At 37.5% G+C, this 17,886-nt stretch overlaps 1 protein-coding gene and 1 pseudogene across 1 annotated transcript in view; one reads left to right on the plus strand and one right to left on the minus strand.

The window, feature by feature from the left end:
• The window catches only part of LOC124556669 (spectrin beta chain, non-erythrocytic 1), a 309,565-nt gene that overhangs the window by 166,137 nt on the left and 125,542 nt on the right, over positions 1–17,886 (plus strand). Inside the window, exons 31-34 of the mRNA XM_047130637.1 lie at positions 3,159–3,377; positions 9,146–9,442; positions 12,736–12,881; positions 15,415–15,483. Coding sequence (XP_046986593.1) covers positions 3,159–3,377; positions 9,146–9,442; positions 12,736–12,881; positions 15,415–15,483 — 731 coding nt within the window. The remainder of the gene's footprint in view (positions 1–3,158; positions 3,378–9,145; positions 9,443–12,735; positions 12,882–15,414; positions 15,484–17,886) is intronic.
• LOC124557018 lies at positions 6,203–6,320 on the minus strand (annotated as a pseudogene).

Consider the following 17,886-nt stretch of genomic DNA (forward strand, 5'->3'; position numbering starts at 1 on the left):
GGATAGGTATGTGGCTCCAGTGTGCTTACTGTGGCCACAATGAATTGGGATGGGGAGATAGAATAGAGGAACAGGGAGATTATGGGGAAGAGTATGTTAGAGCAGGATAAGTGAAGTTGGGATCACGGGGCAGGGGTGGTTGTGGTGTGGAATAGGGGATATCAGAGATTTAATCCAGAAGGATTATAGGATTTAATAATATGTTGCAAGAACAACTTCTTTGTATAAAATTCAGAGAAGCTGGTGAAGAATCCAGATGCCCCAGGTTGTGAAGCAGCTACTGAAATAGTGCCTGTTGTGCTCAGAAGTGTATTACAAAATCGTCAACAGTGCCCTTGGCCACAATTTGGCAGTTGTTGTTCATTCAGGTGAACAGCTGACTGGTGGTGATGCCCTCATAAAATGCTGTGCAGGAGAGCTGGTATATGATAGGACTACTTTCACTGGTGGCTTGTCCTCTGATAGGATATATCTGAATTAGAATACACAGTGGGGATACCATGAACAGGTCTCGCAGTTGTGTCTTTCACAGGGACATGATCATGCACCAAAGGGTCAGTGGTAGGTGTGACATAATGATGGGCTTGGATATTTTGTAGAGTATGTGGGTGGGATAGTAAATCAGAAAACTTGAATGTTGCATCTAGAGTGCTCTTCTAGATGCTGGAGGGCAAATCTCTCAATTTGGGAGATAGTATTTGGTTCAGGTATGGCTGGACAGTAACAGAATCTTACGAAGGTAGCAAATGTGGTTCAGGGGATACCTGTGCCATGGGAAGACATTTCCCTAATATGATGCTGAGGGATAGGGATTGGCGTACTCTGAAGATCTGAAGGTAATTCTGAAAGTATGGGTGGCATCAAGAAAGGAGAATTTTTAAGGTTGGGTCTTTGGAGAGGGATGGAGGAGGGGAGGGGGGAGGGTGCTGATTCTATGGGGTAGGCAGCATTTAATGAGCAGGGTGTGGGACTGGCCTTTATCTAGAAATGGGATACATTACTGAACTTATGTAGATAGATGAAGTAGGGGTCCATGATAATGGGGACAATGTGAGGGTGAATAGATTTGGAGGTAAAATAAGGTAATTTTCTATTTAAATAATAAATGAAAAATGCTAGTTTGCTTTTGTTCTGCAGTATTAGTTTTTGTTCTGTCAACCAGTTTTTGGCTTAAAAGGCTATCATCAGACATTTATTGACTCAATAAATGTCTAATGATGGCCTTGTAAGCCAAAAACTGGTTAGCACAATAAATTACTACTATAGAACAAAAGCAGTCTAGCACTTTTCATTTATTATAATGTTATTCTACCAAGAACTGACAGAAGATTCATTTAATATTTTTGAATAATATTTAACTGTAATATAGTGACCTGAAGGTAGAGTACACAGGTGAATTATGTCTGCTACATTTAAAGCAGCCGCGACTTGTGCTGTAGGTTGCTGCAAAAGTCCGGTATGGCTATCCTGGTTGAGGGTGGTAATGTGCAGAGAAGCTAGAAGGTAGACATATAGAAATAGATGAATTGAGTATAAGAATGAGAGAAAGCAGATATAGATTGCAAGATAGTAACAAAGGCTGGATGGTATGAAGCATAGGACAGAAGAGAGCCATGTGTTGATAAAAATATAGTCATGAAAATTCATTGATGGAATATAAATTATGGGAGTATAGGTAAAAAGTCACTGTATAGTTCAGACATTTAGTTGTCAATAGGCACAAAAAAAAAAGACTGAGAACTATGCTAAGCTTTCAGATGGATCCTTCACAGCCAATAAAATACAAATGGATATAAACATACGCACTTGGATGACTATGTTGTTCTGGCTGACTACATTGTGCTAGCTCAACTGAAATGAGTGATTTTGTCCAGTTGAGCAGGCAAGCGAAGGAAGGAGGTGGGGAATGGGAGGAAGGGTGTTCTATAGTGGGGATGGAGAGGCATCAGGTGCAGGAGTTACAGGACAGCTGGTATGTGATACAACTGCTTTCACAGGTGGCCATGACTAGGTTAGGATAGGACAGGATATGTTTGCTATAATACTGGAGTGGGACATGTAAAAGCAAAACATGCAACATTTTCAACAAATGTGAATAGTTAGAGAAAATTGAGCACTGCTAATTATTTTGGAGCTAGGAAGAAAGTGCCTTTGAGAACATAAATTTGTGTTTATGCCATTCCAGTATGTGGCATATTTGTTAGTATGTATGATATTGTTGACATTGTTATAATAGAGAGACTGACAGTATGATTCACATTTGTAGGATTTCCATTGCTTCTCTTACATATTATCTTTCATGTTTAATGCCCCACATCTCACTTTTTTTTTTAGTCTAAACATTGTTTCTGTAGTACATTTTAAATTTTTTGTGTGTGCATGTTTTTAATTTTCTTCAGTAACAGATGTGTGAACAGAAAATACATATCTTTTATTTGCCTAATTTTGAAGTGTCTGACAAGGTACTATTGTGATTATAGGAGATATGAAATGTTTGTAGAACTTCATGATCATTCTGTTCAGTACTTAATAATTATGGCCAAGTCTTGATCACATTTTCATGTACTTGACAAATGTTGTACTGTAATTATTAAAGAGCTGAACAGAATGATTGGTGTCTTATGTTTTTAGAATTTATTTACAGAAACACTTTTTCTCTTTCTTCAAAGGACTTCCTCCACTTGAAATCAATTTAAGTGGTTGAATATGCAGTGATATCCCTTTATTTTTCAGGCTTTTCACATTGTAATACTTTGGCTCTTACAAGATTGTGTTCATCTTTATAGATTTTAAGATAAAATCTACATAAATAGCATTAGAACTCTTCAGATGACGTAAGCACTTCTGTTGCAAAATATCTTTGAGATGTAACTTGAATCTTATGTATAACAACTGAATACACTCTACCTATTTCTCGTGTCATCATTATTGCTTGTAGAATCCAAAATAAAATGAAAATTCAATATAAGCATTGGTATTAAACTGCTGTATTTATTAATTGATTTCTTTACCTATTTTTTGTGTAGTGATAAACAGCTTCAGCATTACAAATTGCACCAACAGCTGAGTAACTTTCTCAGTTCTCATTTTGTTGAAGCAATTACTGTGCAAACAAAATAATTACAATGCAAAACTTAATTTCTCAAATGTCATTACAGATCAGGAAACTGTGCGATACATTAAGTGAGGCATGGCAAGATTTGCAAGATAAAGCACAAGAACGCAGTAGGAAACTAGATTTGTCACTCAAAGCACAAGAATTCTTCTTTGAGGCAGGTGAAGTTGAAAGCTGGATGGGTGAAAAGAATGATGTTCTCAGCTCAACAGATTATGGACGTGATAGAGATGCTGCAACCAAGTTATTGACCAAACATAAGGTTAGTCCTTCATATGTATGTTTCTTGCTAACACACAGAAAACAAATTTAAATCATGACACACAGTATTAGACTGAAATATTACAGTCAAATGAAGTCTTTTTTATGGTTTTTATTTGTTACTAAACTTCCATTGTGTGGCTGTTAAAACCTTTTTCTTCTTGGTTTGTTTTAGAGCCAGTCTATACAGCAAACATTAAAATAATGAAACAGAGATATGACAGTAAAAAGAAAAATCTGTTTTTTTTTTGTTCACACTTAGTGGCTTTCGTATTAAACATTTTCTAGTCTTTGAATAAAGTTAAATCAGTATTCTGTATGGGTAATTTTATAATCAACAGAAAAAGAGAGATGGAATAATGTCATTAGAGAAACTGTAACAACAGAAAGACTGAAAACTGTTTTTCACTCTGCGCTGTTGTGCGAGATGTCAAGAAATTTCCTGAGAGATTAAAACTGTGTGCCAGACCAGAACCTGAACATTGTCCTTGGCCTTTCATGGCTGGTGCTCGTACTGACTGGGTTACCCAAACCCAAGTCACAACCTGTCCTCGCAGGTTTAATTCTGCTGGTACCTCTTCTTACTTCCCAAGCTTAATTGCATTGTCTGAAAAAAAGCAAGAGCTCAGGCTGAATCCTGATCTGGTGCAGTTTTAATCCATAGCAAAGTTTCAAAAGCAAAGGCAGTAATATTATGGTCAGTGTCCATAAGACAACAGAAAGAACTATTGAAATTTTTCACTGCAGTTGTAATGATAACATAATTATAACAACTCTGTACATTATGTGGGAATATATTGGGAGTCCTATATCTTCTTGTATTTTTTTTTTATTTATAAGCTATGTCCACTGCATGAATGAATCATGGTTGTAATGAAAGGGACGGGAGGCATCAATGATTTATTGGCAGGCAGTTTGAGTATCATGAGAGTATCATACTGAAGAGAAGAACTGGAAAATGGTAGAATGATATGTGGAAACATTTATGAAATTGAGGGAGCACAGTCTGATGATTTAAAGTAACTGGCCAAAATTTCTACAGTTTTAATTATGTCACTTGAAATTAAAGACTCTGGGCAGAGTAGAGTTCGTCAATTCAATAGTAATGAGTCTAATTTCTAGTGAGTATTGCTTGAGTGTTTTGGCAACTGATGGAGCTATATCCAGTAGTTCCCTTGGTATCTATCTCAATTTTTTTTTCAGAATTAACTTTATAAAAGAAAACAATGTAAGAAATGGAAATGTGTAGGATATAGCATGATATTGTATGTAACCATGTAGTTTTCACAGCAGGAATCAATATTTCATACCTTACAAATACAATTAGCATGGGAAAAGTAAACATGGCTTTTTGTATCTAAGATATCTTAAATTCAAATACAGGAATAATTTTTCATTATAGAAGGTGTTAAATGAATGCTAAAACACTCCATGATGAATGTCGTAAACCTAAAAAACTGAAAGTAGTTAAAGGGAATCCAATCTCAATAATATTAATTATAATATTGGTGGAACATACATATAGTGAGAATGTGAGAATTATTGTCCACATTTTTTTAGTTTCCTTTAATTATGGGAGGCTTTGGGATGGTTCACAATTCTCCATACATCCGTGTCAGAATTGAGCTAATGTGTTGATATTGCCACAACATTAAATCTAAACTGAAAAAGAAAGATGAGATAATATTTATGGACTATTCCATTGGTTCTTGGAAGAACATAGAAACATTAAAAACTTGAATACACAGTATTAATGTTCCACAATAATAGTTATTTGACAGTTCATTATGAACCAGCTTTCAGCTTCTTAGGCCATTGTCAGATAACTTAATACTAACAAGGTAGTCAAAAAAACTTCAGCCAGAGTTCACAGCTGCACAAAGATTGTTTTTCAAAGATATGTGACATTTTATGACTATATCGATACAACTCAAGCATAATGTAATTCCTAAATAGGCTCCAAACAAATAAATCTTGTATTACAGCATATTGAAAGATTGAAAGTATATGAATGTGTAAGACAGATATGTTGTACAAGTGAGTAGTGACACAGACTACCATTTATGTGGGCAAATGGGTGAATGTGATGAATAGGACAAAAGAAAGAGAGGGGGAAGAGAGGAAAAAGAAGTCCATGAAGTGTGGGTGTAGGACAGTTATAACAAGCATATTATCTAATGGTGAGAGTAATATTAACTGGCTGCAGCTACTTTAGTAATGGTGAGTAATGGAACTATGTTTGGTCATTAAGGACCAGTTCAAGATTCTTTGATTGGTGTTTATTAATGGCCAGAATTTCTAGTAATGTTAGTTTCCTGCCGTTGGTTTCTCTATGGAGAACATCACATTTACTGTCAAATAAATGACATACATTCAGAATATGCTTAGCAAAGATGGAATCTTTCTTCTGCAGTCTCCAATTCCTTCCACATTCAGTCAGTCTAGTAGTTATATTAACCTACTGAACATCCTCTGAATAACTATCATTTATATAATATTAAATGTGAAGTTCTCCATAGAGAAAACAAATGCAAAAAACTAACGTTACAACAATTCTGGCCATTAAGAAACATCAGTCAGTCAAAGAATCCTAATCTGGTCCTTAATGACCAAATAAAGTTCCATTAAAAACTAAAACTAAACTCCTCCCACACAGGCCCAAAGGTACCAACTGGTTGCCGTGTCATCCTCAGCCCACAGGCGTCACTGAATGCAGATATGGAGGGGCATGTGGTCAGCACACCGCTCTCCTGGCCGTATGTCAGTTTCCGATTCTCAATCAAGTAGCTCCTCAGTTTGCCTCACAAGGGCTGCGGGCACCCCACTTGCCAACAGCGCTTGGCAGACCGGATGGTCACCCATCCAAGTGCTAGCCCAGTCCGACAGCACTTAACTTCGGTGATCTGATGGGAACCGGTGTTACCACTGTGGCAAGACAGTTGGCATACAGCTCCATTACTCACCCTTAATAAAGTAGCAGCTGCCAGTTAATATTTATCTCACCATTATGTAATATGAAACAATGGAAAATGTAACAATATTATGAGAAGGAAAGTTGCTACTCACTATATAACGGAGATGCTGAGTCGCAGATAGGCACAACAAAAAGATTCTCACAATTATAGCTTTTGGCCGTTAAAGCCTTCGTCAACAATAGACAGACATAACGCACGCCCACACACACACACACACACACACACACACACACACACACACACACACACACACACACAGTCTCAGGCAACTGAAACCGCACCAGTGCATGATGGGAATGGTGACAGGGTGGGGGTAAGGCGGAGGCTGGAGCAGTGAGGGGGAGGGATAGTGTGGTGGGGGTGGTGGACATCAAAGTGCTCCAGGTTAGACTGAGGGCAGGGGAGAGTTGAGGGGGGGGGGAAGGGGGAAGCAGCAGAAAAGGAGAGAAATAAAAAGACTGGGTGTGGTGGTGGAGTGAAGGCTGCGTAGTGCTGGAATGGGAACAGGGAAGGGGCTGGATGGATGAGGACAGTGACTAACGAAGGTTGAGGCCAACAGGGTTACGGGAACGTGGGATGTACTGCAGGGAAAGTTCCCATCTGCACAATTCAGAGAAGCTGGTGTTGGCGGGAAAGATCCATATGACACAGGCTGTGAAGCAGTCATGGAAATGAAGGTTATCATGTTTGGCAGTGTGTTCAGCATCAGGGTGCTCCACTTGTTTCTTGGCCACAGTTTGTCATTGGCCATTCATGCAGACAGACAGCTTGTTGGTTGTCATGCCTACATAGAATGCAGCACAGTGGTTGCAGCTTACCCTGTAGACCACATGATTGGTTTCACAGATAGCCCTGCCTTTGATGGGTTAGGTGGTGTTAGTGACCTGACTGGAGTAGGTGTTGGTGGGAGGATTTTTGGGACAGGTCTTGCTTCTAGGTCTATTACAGGGGTGTGAGGCATGAGGTAAGGGATTGGGAGCAGGGGTTGCATAAGGGTGGACGAGTATATTGTGTAGGTTCGGTGGATGGCAGAATACCACTGTTGGAGGGGTGGGAAGGATAGTGGGAAGGACATTTCTCATTTCAGGGCACGACAAGAGGTAATGAAAACCCTGGCAGAGAATGTAATTCAGTTGCTCCAGTCCTGAGTGGTACTGAGTTATGAGGGGAATGCTCCTATGTGGCTGGACAGTGGGACTTTGGGAGGTGGTGGGAGACTGGAAAGATAAGGCACGGGAGATTTATTTTTGTACAGGGTTGGGAGGATAATTACAGTCAGTGACAGCTTCAGTAAGACCCTTGATATATGTCGAGAGGGACTGCTCGTCACTGTAGATGCAGTGACCATGGTTGGCTACACTGTATGGAAGGAACTTCTTGGCATGGAACAGGTGGCAGCTTCAAAGTGGAGGTTTGCCAGTGGTTAGTAGGTTTGATGTGGATGGAGGTACTGATGTAGCCATCTTTGAGGTGGAGGTCAACACCTAGGAAGGTGGCTTTTTGGATTGAGTAGGACCAGGTGAAGCAAATGGGGGAGAAGTTGTTGTTGATTCTGGAGGAATGTGTGCAGGGTGTCCCCACCTTTGGTCCAGATAGCAAAGATGTCATCAATGAATCTGAACCAGGTGAGGGGTTTAGGATTCTGGGTTTTTAGGAATGATTTGTGTAGATGTCTCATGAATAGCTTGGCATAGGATGGTGCCATGTGGGTGCCCATAGCTGTACCCCGGATTTGTTTGTAGGTAGTGACTTCAAAGGAGAAGTAATTGTGGGTAAGGATATAGATAGTCATGGTGACTAGGAAGGAGGTTGTTGGTTTGGAATCTGTCGGGCGTTGGGAAAGGTAGTGTTCAATAGTGGTAATGCCATAGGCATTAGGGATGTTAGTCTACAGGGAGGTGGCATCAATAGTGATGAGCAGGCACTGTGTGGTAAAGGCAGAGGAACTGTGGAGAGTCTGTGGAGGAAATGGTTGGTATCTCTTACAACGGTGGTTTGAAAAGTTTTCAGAATCACCACAAGAGGTCAACACTAGCACGACGAGTTGTTCATGTGATATTCATTGGACTGTTGCCTGTAAACTCGTGCCACGTCAGTGCTCTTGGAAGAGAGTTATGGCAGTGACGTGGCTCTGTTGTTTTTTTGTCCTGTTCATCATATTCACCAGTTTGTCCAGATAACGTGGTAGTATGTGCCACTAGTTGTAAAACACATTTGGCATATACATTCATAGACTTTTAATCTTTGGATATGCTGGAATATAAGATTTGTTTGTATTTTTTTTTGTATTGATATAATAATAAAAAACATACGTCTTTGAAAAACAATCTTTGTATAGCTGTGAACTCTTGCTGAAGTTGTGTGGAGTATCTGCTTAATATTAAGCTATTTCTCAATGGCCTAGGAATCCAAAAGCTGGTTCATAACGAACTAGTAAATAAATATTAGTATACAACGTGAATGTTGTATTAAAGTTTTTAGTTAAGAGAGAGTTATTCTTTATTGAAAGTGCCAATTAGCATTGATTGAGTGTCCAACTCTACAGGTAAACCACTTTTAATTTCTGACATGCTTCATTATTCAATGTGTTGATAATAATAGAGCTTAGGCTTGACACAGTTTGAAAATAGTATTTATTAACACAGTATTTGGATGAGGCATATCTAAATAGCAGATATGGCCAGAGAACCTGCATACAGTCATAGTGATGTTTGCTAATGTATTTGGTACACCACGTGGAAATGTATCTAGTACTGTATAACCGTATTGTATTTGAAATTGGTTTCTGTTTCAGGCTCTGGAGCTAGAAATTGATACGTATGGAGGCATAGTGAATGAAATGGGTCGAACAGCAACAGCTATGGTTAATTCACAGCATCCCGACTCCAAGGCAATTGCTAGTAAGCAACAAGCCTTACAGCAACAAATGAGAACACTGCAGCGCCTGGCTGCTATGCGACAGCAGCGCTTGATGGAGTCAATGTATCGCCACGAGTACTTCTTGGAGAGTGCTGCACTTGAGCAATGGATTCATGAGCAGGAGCAGACAGCATCTTCAGAAGATTATGGCCAGGATTATGAGCATTTGCTGGTTTGTGCATATTGTGTACTGTTCCCAATAATTTATAATGATATTGCTGGACATTATTAGAAGTGACTTTGAAAGATTTTGGTGTGTGTCTTGAGGGACAAACTGAGGATGTCTGTAAATCTGTCCAACAACACTACAGAGCATTGAAGTTATGGGGGGCCTAAGGCTAGGACTCACTTCAGCAGCAAACAAGTGCTTTTACACTGACATGTCTGCTACCACTGTGTAAAACAATCTCTGCATTGATGTTGCAACAAGTGTGGATGCATTCAGTGGCCTGTAATGGCCTCGTACACTGCCAGTTCTGTTGTGTAAAGTTCCACTTGTGGTACTTCAGTACACACACTTAAGATATACTGCTGAAAGGGATGCCTAGCCATAGATCTTGTTGGCCTGTATAACTTCAACAATTCATAGTGTTTCACTCTATGACATTTCCAGACATTGGTTCCTATCTTCAACTAGTTATGCAAAACACATTCTACATCTGTATCTCCATGCAGTTGATAAGAAGAACGATTGTTTATAAGCCTCCGTGTGAGCTTCAGTATCTCCAGTTAACTTCATGGTTTTTTCACAAGATATCCATCAGAAGAACAAATGTATTGGTTGACTCTTCTAGGAACGTACATTTTTGGACTTTTAATAGTAAACCACACTGTGGTGTAGAATGTCTGTCTTGCAGCATCTGACACTGAATTTGGCTGAACATCTCCATGATGCTTTTGCTTATTCTAAATGAACCTGTACCAAAGTACACTGATTTTCTTTACATCATCTTTATTTCCTCCATCAATCCTATGTGATATCTGTCTCAGATTGATGAACAAGACTCAAGTATTGGTTGAATGAAGATTTTGTATGCTACCTGCTTTCTGGGTAGACTAAACTTTCTGAGGATTCTTCCAATGAATCTGTCTGGCACATGCAAATAGTTTCATGTGGTCACTCTACTTTGAATTGCTCTGTGTGCATACTCCTAGATATATTATGGATGTGACTGCTTCCAGTGATTGTTCTACAATCATGTAATCATAATGTAATGGGTCTTTCTGCCTATTTACGTGCAGTGTGCTAAATTTCTAAATTTATTTATGTTGAGGGTCAACTGCCAATACCTGCCCCTAATGTTAGTGTTGTGCAGGTCTTCCTGAATTTCGCTACAGTTTTTTAACATTGCAAATTGTCTGTATGGAACAGCCTCATCCACACAAAGCCTTGTGGAACTTCGATAATATGTACTAGGTCATTTAAATATATTGTGAAAGGTTATGGTCCTGTAACACTCCTTTTGTTCATGATTTTATATTATGGATGAATAGAGTGAACTGGATTTCACACAGCAGTTATTCTTGCAACCCATGTTGATTCCTACATAGGAGATTTTTGGTCTCCAGAAATGTCATACTATGTGAGCATAAAACGTGTTCCAGAATTGTACAACTGACTGAAATCAAAGATAAATGTCTATAGTTTTATGCTTCTGTTTGATGATCCACCTTGAAAATGGGGATGACGTGTGCTTTTTTTTCCAATCACTAGGAATGTTTGTTCCTCCAGCAACTTAAGGTACACTGCTGCTAGAAGAGGAGCTAGTTCTTTCTCATACTCTTAATTAGAATTGCATTGGTATTGGGACAGGTTCAGTGACCTCCTTCTGTTGAACGATTTCAGTTGCTTCTCTATCCCATGGTCAGTTACTTTGATACCTGTCATTGTGACATTTATGTGATGCTTTAAACTAAGAAGTATGTTGTGATCCTCCTCAGTGAAACAGTTTTGGAAAAAGATATTTAGTATTTAGATCTTCTCTTGGTCATCCTCAGTTTCAGTGCCATTATGCTCAATGTTTCTGGACAGATGTCATTAATCCATTTTCTGATTTAACATAAGACCAGAACATTCTTAGAATGTTCTGTCAAGTTGGTTGATAGTATTTCTTTCAAATGCATTGAATGTATTGTGTATGGATCTTGTAATGTTAATTTTGGCTTTGTTCAATTCTTGTTTGTCTGTGATGCTTTATCTTCGTTTACATTGCCGTGGGACACTCTTTGCTTTTGTAGTAGCATTCCAGCATGATTTTCAAACTATGGTGGATCTTTCCCATCCCTTTGCTTGGCACATACCTATATAACACATGTTGTGCAATACTGTTAATGTTGTTCATTGATGCTCATCATTGTCAGTGCTGGAGGTGAAATTTTTATGTTGACTGCTCAGTTAATCTGAAATTTGTTTCTTGACACTCTTGCTAAGCACAAATATCTTCCTACATTTCTGTGTATTCTTGTGTACATCCTTATACAGTGATGCTATAATGGTTTAATGATCAGCGATTCCCTGTTCTATGCTGGGTCAAAAAATTCACACATGTTGGTGACCAGGAGAACTAATATGTTATTTTCATGAGTGGGTCCTCTTTTTAGCTGCTCAAGCTAATTTTCAGATCAGACATTCAGAACTATTTCATATGATTCTGTCCTTACTACGTACATTACTCACTTGAGTGTCTCAGTCTATAGCTGGTAAATTGAAATCTCCACATACCACATGGCCAAGAAATTTACATGAAATATTCTCCAAGTTTCCTCTCAAATGTTCCATCATTACTGCTCCTGAAAATGTTCTTGAAAATATTTTTAAAAAATAATGTGTCGGGTTAAAAGCTGTTCAGTTTTTGTCTGTGTAATCCAAAGACAAAATATCTTAGAAATGGGCATGTTACCCAAAGACTGTCAAATCTTCCTCAGTTCAAGAAATAATTTTGAGTTTCATACACTATTAACACTGAAGACTTCAAAATTTCCAGTTACAGTACTTAACATAGATATTTTCATAAACCGTTTAAAAGTTTATACCTGAAAAATGTTGGTAAAGGAATTAAAATGTAAAAGATAAATTAAAAGAAAGGAAAATACTGAATTCACAGAGTTAATCGCTGTACAAAATTTTTATTGAAGTAGTACTGACAACCTGTAGAATAAATAATAGGAGACAGCTTTACAGGTTGGATAATGTAACTGTTGTGTAATGATATGCGAAATAAACTATAAGTGGCTCTGCATTAATTTCATCAATGTATGTAAACTAATGCAAATATTATGTAAAATAGTTTTCAGTATACATTGACATATGTACTGTGCATCAAATCAAGAGATACAAAAACTGTATGAAATGAGATAGATCACATTTCACAAAATTCGCATTTACAAATACTTGAATTATTCTGCTACTTTCTGTACTGGTAATTAATTTTCCTTCACTACTAATTGAAGAACATTATTTTGTAGCTACTACAAAACAAGTTTGATGACTTCAAACACCGGATTGAGGCTGGGTCAGAAAGATTTAACCAGTGTGAAGAACTAGCAAGAAAACTTATTGTGAATGAAAGTCCATATATTGGTGATATTGAGAAACAGCTGGAACATCTAGGGTATGTTTTCAAGTTTAATTTATTTCCCCCACTCTTCCCTTCTTGCTACCCACTATTCTTTCTCAGTACTTGTATGAGCAACAGCTGTATTACTTTAACTCTTTACTTGTGATTTAGGTAGAAAGGTGACTATTTTTTAATATTTTGTAGTTTGTTGCACATAAAACTCTTAACTATCTTGTAACTGCTCAAGAACCTGTACAAAAAATGCAGTTCTTACTGATTCATTTTGCAATTGTATATGTGACTGTGCAGTATTCACCATTCAATTCATTAAAAGAAACATCTTTCTCCTTTTGCTATGTAGAAATGTTGTGGATGGGGATGGTGCATCCAGATTCTTGAATATAGTAGTTATTTCTGATTTTATCATACTGTATATTCACTGTACATAGCATGCCATGCTGTAGTAGGTATAGAATTGATGTCATACTTGTAAATAAGCACAAAAAGTGTTTCATTTTAACTTAGTGAATTAACTTTACAAGGTTTAGAATGTGTGCTCATCACTTGTATTGTATTCAGGAATGTCCCATTTTTAATTTTAAAAAGACGGACATAAACCAAAATATGCTGCACTGTTTCATATACCTAAATTGATTTCATGTGTATTTGTCACAATAGTGAAAATATCAATACTTCTAGAGTTAGTCCTTCACTCTGTAGTGGACTGTGTGCTGATGGGGAAACTTTCTGGTAGACTGACATTGTGAATGATGAATGAATGTGCGAGATGTACTGAAAGAAGTAAAGTTGAGAGAGCAGGTTGTGCGTAGTGTCTGTATAACTCAGTTGGTAAGAGCATTGTCTGTGAAAGGCAAGGGTCTGGGTGTAAGTCACAGTCAGGGACACAGTTTTACTTTGGCAGGAAGTTTCATATTTATGCTTTTAATAACATGTGGAGTACACATTTGGAGATTTTTCTGTTATGATCACAGTTGCTCGTAAATGTAATTAGCTAATTACACAACTACCTTTGCATGTGCTTTAGGGAAAGATATACAACAGTGTATGAACTGCAACATAGAGCTGTTTTATACTTGTATCTTCCTGCTTATACTGTAGCGAATTGAATTGAATTGAATTCAATTCAATTAGTGAATTGATTTCAATTGGAAATGGCAAAAAGAACAGTTATCTGATAGTTCTTCTATATAAAAGTAATAAAGTTTTTTCTCTCAAATAAATCAAACACAACTATTGAAAAGTATTAGCCATGAAAGTGCCCAGTCTGCTCCATCAGAGAATTAGAATCACATTAAATGTGGCACCTGAATGACTTCATATACACTCATGTGTAGTTTACTGAATGATAATTGCTTTGTGGGGACAGTGTGCTCCTGCTGCTGTGATGACTGAAATAGTTTGTTATGAACAGGATGGTGTCGGATCTGCTATTGGCAGTCAGCATGACAGTCAAACACACAATGGGGCTAGAGGTGAAATATTAGTGTATCTAATCATGAGTTCCCATTGCATGAGGCATTCTATCTCAGTGGTTGTGCTACTCAGGTGTAAAATTCCACAAAGATAACAGAACTTGCAAAAGGAAAAATAAGCAGTATTAGTGTATGTATGATTGACTTCATTGTAACTGATAAAGTTTTTGATACTATAGTTACTTATAAAATTATCGAAGTGAAGAAATACTACTTTAATTTGGGCAGTTACAGTCATTTATAGCATTTCTGTACTTAAGGACAAAAGAAGAAGAATTTTTTTGTTATTGGTGTTAGGTACAGTATCTCTCAGATGTGTTGGGAAGACAGGAACTCTTTTTCCAATTTTTGAGTAAATCTGTATTGTGATAACCTTTATTGTAAACATAATTGAAGGAAAGGATATTACATGAAAAGTTCCTCACTCATTTCTGAAAATGAACTACAGCAGTTTAATAGACTACACATATACAGAGTAATTTAATCAGTATGTCAATGAGTTGCATTAATTGTGATTCTTACCATGATGATAAATATGTTGGTAAGAAATTAATTAAGTCTAGGCTTGTTACTGCCTTTGCCTTTCACTAATCAAGTAAATAATTATAAATAATTTTTTTTAATATCTCTCCTTTCCACCCCCTTGGTAATTGTCTTACAATGATCTTCAGAAATGTGTGAGATTTGAAGGACATATTGTGTATTTACTAATTTTAGAGACTGAATGTGCTTGTGTATGTGCCTCTATCTCCTCATCTCATTACACCAGCGCATTCATTTGTTATGTGGTGTTATAAAGTATACTATTTCTTATTTTTCTATATATTTGTAGAAATGCACTCTAAATAGCATTATAATTGTGGAAAAAGCTTGTGTAGGTGGCTAAAGGCATTTATGTCATCCTGCATTTATCTTGCCTTTCAATAAGGCAAGTTCATGCAATATGCACATGAAATGACTTTCTTGCATGATGTTTCAGATTTTGAATATTATAATCTCATAAGTTTTCATACTTACTAACATATGTGTGTTGGTATGTGGTTGTTAGGTGGTTGTGGGTTTGCACTAACTTTGCATTAATATTTGTATAACAGTCAGACTGATGGTGGTAAGGGCCAGGATGACCCGGTGATGGAAGTGACAAGAAGGCATGCACATATTCGGTAAGGGGTGAAAATGTATAATTTTTTTTTAATAAATGTTTAGTTGTAGTGTTGTAATCAGTGTATGAGAAGAATTGAAGGAATGTGGCTCTCAGAAGGCCCATCAAAAACCAGTTGTCAGTCATTTACATGATAACACTGAAACTTAAGATGGTGAGTGAAATCAGTTGTGTCTTTTGTTGTAATTATTATGCCACTTTTTGATTTTCTCAACAGCAGTTTGTTGTTTGGCGTACATTGTCTTTCAGTTGGAATGTCACTCAGTTTCTGTTGTTTTCTCTGGTACTAATTATTTTTATTTATCTGTTGCCTGTCCCTCATATCTTACTTTGAATTTGAAATTTCTTTTCCGTTGTGGTTTTTACTGCACTGCAAGTAAGTTATTGTTGCTGCATATATCAGTCTGATTACTTAATCTGATTTCTGTGTGTCTGTTAGACCGTAATATAATCACTGTGATAGTGTCCTGTATCCCCAGGCAATGTATAAAGTCCTCTTGGGTGATTCTGAAATAATATGTTTTTGAATACCAGATCTTTTTCTTTGCAGAAGTCAGTGTATCTTCATCTTTAGTTTCTAGTTCCTTATTCGTACCTTTCTGTCACTCCATCTTCTTGTATATCTGCTATCACATCATTCCAGTCATCCATAATATTAAGATCCTGTCAGTATTTCACATATTGCAGAATGACCTCAAGCTGGTAATAGACTACTTCCGTTTCATCATCACTAAGTCCAGATGTTGACCCACATCCTTGGATGACAACTAAATTTACTGGTTATGCTTTCAGTTTAATTAGCATTATCCCATCACTGTACAGAAAGTAGGGTTTGACTCCCTCCCGCTCCCCAATTCCTTGGACAATACGACACCTACTCTAGTTATTTTGTTTTCATTGTCTGACTACATTACATGGAAACTGCCACTCTAGAAATCATCTTCCTGCTTAAATTTGCTCGTTCCTAATATAACAACTTGTAGCCTACCTATTTAATGTCTTCTAGTTTGCCACAAACTCCCAGTGATTTAACATTTCACATTGCCACTTTCTTCTGGAATTTATTCACTTTAATTTTATTCTTTTATCGGTTACTATTATTAATCCCTTCTGAGACTGTCCCTGCACAGAGATCAGAGTGAGAACTGTTTTACTCCAGAAAATTTAGTTCCAGAAGGATACATCACAGATGCAAATGATTTGCTGCAGTGAGATGGTTTATGTGGTTGCTTCGCCTTGCTTTCCACGTTGCAGTGGGACAACCAAGTTGATGGTTTCCATCTGTGATTGGCTGTTTTTGCTCTGTAGCTGTTCAGACTTTGTCTTCACTTATAGTTAATACTACAAGTGTTACTCCCTATTTGTAGGCTTGTTTATTTAAGGTTCTCCCTGAGTATTTCATTTCCTTATTACCACCTGTATTAGGGAGGTATTCTCATATCCACCACCAGGGTAGGTGCCTGATAGATGAGAAAACTAGGAAAACCCTACACAGGTAATTTTCTTTTTTAAAATTTTCTAACGTATTGTAACATCTCACAGTTAGATCCATTAACATGAAGAGAGCTCTTCATCTTTGCACTTGTCTTCATTATTGTATTTATGGCTGCTGCATGTCCCCCAGTAATTCATTGTATGTTTTGATTAACTCCATTCCTATGAAATTCCAAAAGCAACCATAAAATTCTTTGGAGAAGCCATCCAAACAAGCTGATTTTTCTCTTAGCTGGTTTTTTAATTGTAGTATACACTGAGGTGACAAACGTCATGCAGTAGTGATACACACATATGCAGATGGCAGTTCATTGGTGGAGCTATCATTTGCACTCAGTTGATTAATGTGAAAATATTTCTGATGTAATAATGGTTGCCCAACTGGAATTAACAGATTGTGAACTTGGGGTGATAGTTTCAGCTAGATGCATAGGACATTCCATTTTGGAAATTGTTAAGGAATTGCATGCTCAAAGATCCACGGTGTCAAGAGCATGCCAAGAATACCAAATATCAGTCATTCTCTCTCACCACAGACAATGCAGTGGCTGCAGCCTTCACTTAGTAGCTGAGAGGAGTGGCATTTGTATAGAGTTGTCAGTGCTAAAAAGCAACACTGTATGAAATAACTGCAGAAATCAATCTGGGACATAGCACGAATGTATCCATTAGGACAGTATGACAATATTTGGCCTTAATGGGCTATGGCAACAGATGATCAAGGCGAATGTGTTGCTAACAGCATGATATTGCCTGCAGAGCCTGTTCTGGGCTCGTGACCATACCAGTTGGACCTTAGATGATTGAAAAACTGTGACCTGGTCAGATGAGTCCCGATTTCAGTTGGTGAGAGCTGATGGTAGGGTTAGAGTGAGGTCCATACCACACAAAGCCATGGACCCAAGTTGTC

This window comes from Schistocerca americana, chromosome X (assembly GCF_021461395.2).
Source record: "Schistocerca americana isolate TAMUIC-IGC-003095 chromosome X, iqSchAmer2.1, whole genome shotgun sequence".
Classification (NCBI taxonomy): domain Eukaryota; kingdom Metazoa; phylum Arthropoda; class Insecta; order Orthoptera; family Acrididae; genus Schistocerca; species Schistocerca americana.